The sequence below is a fragment of the Geospiza fortis genome, unplaced genomic scaffold (assembly GCF_000277835.1).
Source record: "Geospiza fortis unplaced genomic scaffold, GeoFor_1.0 scaffold432, whole genome shotgun sequence".
Lineage (NCBI taxonomy): Eukaryota > Metazoa > Chordata > Aves > Passeriformes > Thraupidae > Geospiza > Geospiza fortis.
Window position 1 is genome coordinate 1,320,997 of NW_005054436.1, and position 2,164 is coordinate 1,323,160.

At 64.8% G+C, this 2,164-nt stretch overlaps 1 protein-coding gene across 2 annotated transcripts in view; it reads right to left on the reverse strand.

Moving 5' to 3' along the window:
• LOC102042750 (protein FAM49A-like) overlaps positions 1–1,498 on the reverse strand; it is a 7,031-nt gene extending 5,533 nt beyond the window's left edge. The window contains exons 1-2 of one of the 2 annotated variants that reach the window (XM_031062055.1): positions 1,411–1,498; positions 822–902 (exon numbers count right to left, since the gene is read on the reverse strand). Coding sequence is in view for 1 of the 2 variants with exons in the window: in XM_005427111.3 (XP_005427168.1) it covers positions 822–891 (70 nt within the window). In the remaining variant the exon portion in view is untranslated. The remainder of the gene's footprint in view (positions 1–821; positions 903–1,410) is intronic. The other variant, XM_005427111.3, reaches the window with a different exon arrangement.
• Positions 1,499–2,164: the final 666 nt, after the last annotated feature.

Genomic DNA, 2,164 nt, shown 5'->3' on the forward strand with positions numbered 1-2,164 from the left:
CTTGTGCTGCCTCAAAGCAGCCAGGAGGAGCAGGAAGGTTCCTCGCTGTGGGAGTGGGGGGCTCTGTGACCCCAGCCCCGGGTGTTTTGGGGGGTGCTGGAGTCAGAGGTGGCGTGGGGAGCTGTGCACGCCTGTCCCCGCTGGGGATGGAGCTGGGGCCAGGGCCAGATGCCACTGCACTCTTTTCACCCTCCTCACCCCTGCTCTGAGCTGTGCCCTGGGAGGAATTGCAGGAGCCAGGGGAGCCCTGGGGCTGTGCCCAGCCTGGCATCCTGCCACCGTGGCCACCGTGTCCTGTCCCCACCCGTGCCCAGCCTGGGGGGCCCAGAGCTGTCCTTTCCTGGCCCTTAGCCCAGATCCAGGGGAGGCTGAGGCAGGTCCCTGCTCCCCATCCCTCAGTGCAGGCTGCAGCCGCCGCTCCGACCTTCCCAGCAGTGCAGGTGGCACGGATCGCTCCCTCCTCCTGGATCGCTCCCTCCTCCTGGATCGCTCCCTCCTCCTTTCCCAGCCCGCAGGCTGTCCCTGTCCTGGCGGTGTCACATCAGCTAACAGCTCTGGGTGTGTGCCTGAGGTGGTCCCGGGCCAGCTCCTGCTGCATCCTGCATCCCAGCACTCTGCCAGGACATCTGCCCCACTCTGAGGGATGGGGCATCTCCTGGGGTCCCGCTCCCCTGCCCCATTTTGGAGACTTTTTCAGGGTCCCAAAGCACCTGGGCACACGGGGCTGCTCGGGGACGCTGTGCCTGTCCCCATCCTCTGCACAGCAGCTGCGGTGGCAGCCCTGGCCCCCTCCCCATGCCCACCCTGCTCATGGGACTTACTTTCAAAATCCAGGAAAAAATGAGGACAGTTTTCTAAATCTTTGCCCAATACCTTTATCAGGTTGCCCATGGCCAGCAGACCTGAGCGAGAGAAACAGAACAGAGTGGAACAGCACCGGTGCCACCAGCCGGACACCCCGGCACCCCTGAGCCCCCAGGGCCACCACCACAGCACCCCTGGGCCCCCAAGGCCACCACCATGGCACCTCCCTGTGCCCACCCCGATCCCTCCTGTCTGGGCACGCCGCTGTGAGCATTCCCTGGAATGTGACAGCTCTCCCAGCTCTTCTGACAGCTCCAGAGGTGGGAAGGGAAGAGGGGTGAGGGTCTGGGAGCCTTGTGCTCCCCTGGCCGTGCTGCCACCCCTGAGAAACCCCAGTTCCCCAACGCTGGCATCCCCAAGGGATGGGGGGCTGCCCCGGGTGACCCCCACAGTGTCATGTCACTCCCCTGGGTTATGGGGCTGGGCATCCCCCATGGACAGGGGAAGACCCCAAGCAGGAATTGTGCCCCACAGACCCAGTCTGGGGGTCTGGTGCCTGCGCCAGAGCATCCCACCCACCCCACAGCCCTGCCCTCCTGTCCTTACCTCAGTGCCTGGTGTGGCAGCGGTGGCTACGGCAGGAGCAGGGGCTGTGCCACCCGCCTGGGTCACTTCATGGGCCAGCAAGGACCTGCGGGCAGGAGGGCAGGAGGGTCAGGACACCCCACAGGGCACCTCCCTGCCCTGGGGACCCGTGGGTGGGTGGCCAGGAGGGACACACTGGATCTCCCCTCCATCTCACGCTGCCACCAGCCTTCACCTCATTTACCTTGGTTATTTTTTACTGGCACCGGGAGCTCAGCAGGCATCGGGCTGAGCATCCCCGTCCCTCCTCACCCCTTGTGGGACCTGCCAACAGCCCTGGGACAGCCCCAGAGCGGAGCCATCTGTCCCCATCCCTCCTCGGAGAGGCCAAGATCCCCAGGGATGACTTTGCCAGTTCCAGTGCCTGGGTTTGCTCTTTCCTGAGCACTGTGTGAAGATCCCTTTATGCCGCCGATGAGCCACAACCCAAATCCTGCAGGCAACGGCGTTCTCCCCCAGTTCCCTGCACCCCACCTTTCCTACGGGGGTGTGGGGGGGTCAGGATTGGCCCCACGGTGTCAGCAGGCACCAGGAAGCAGCCACAGGACCCGGCAGGTTGTAATTAAGCGCTTGGGTTTAATTAATGAGGCTGGGGAAGGGGAGAGGGAGAGCTGGAGCAGCAGGGGAGGGATGGGGCGGCCTCGTGCCTGGAATGGGGCTGTGCCCCCCCAGCCCAGCACAGACCCTGGGCATCGACAGTGATGGCTCTGCCTTC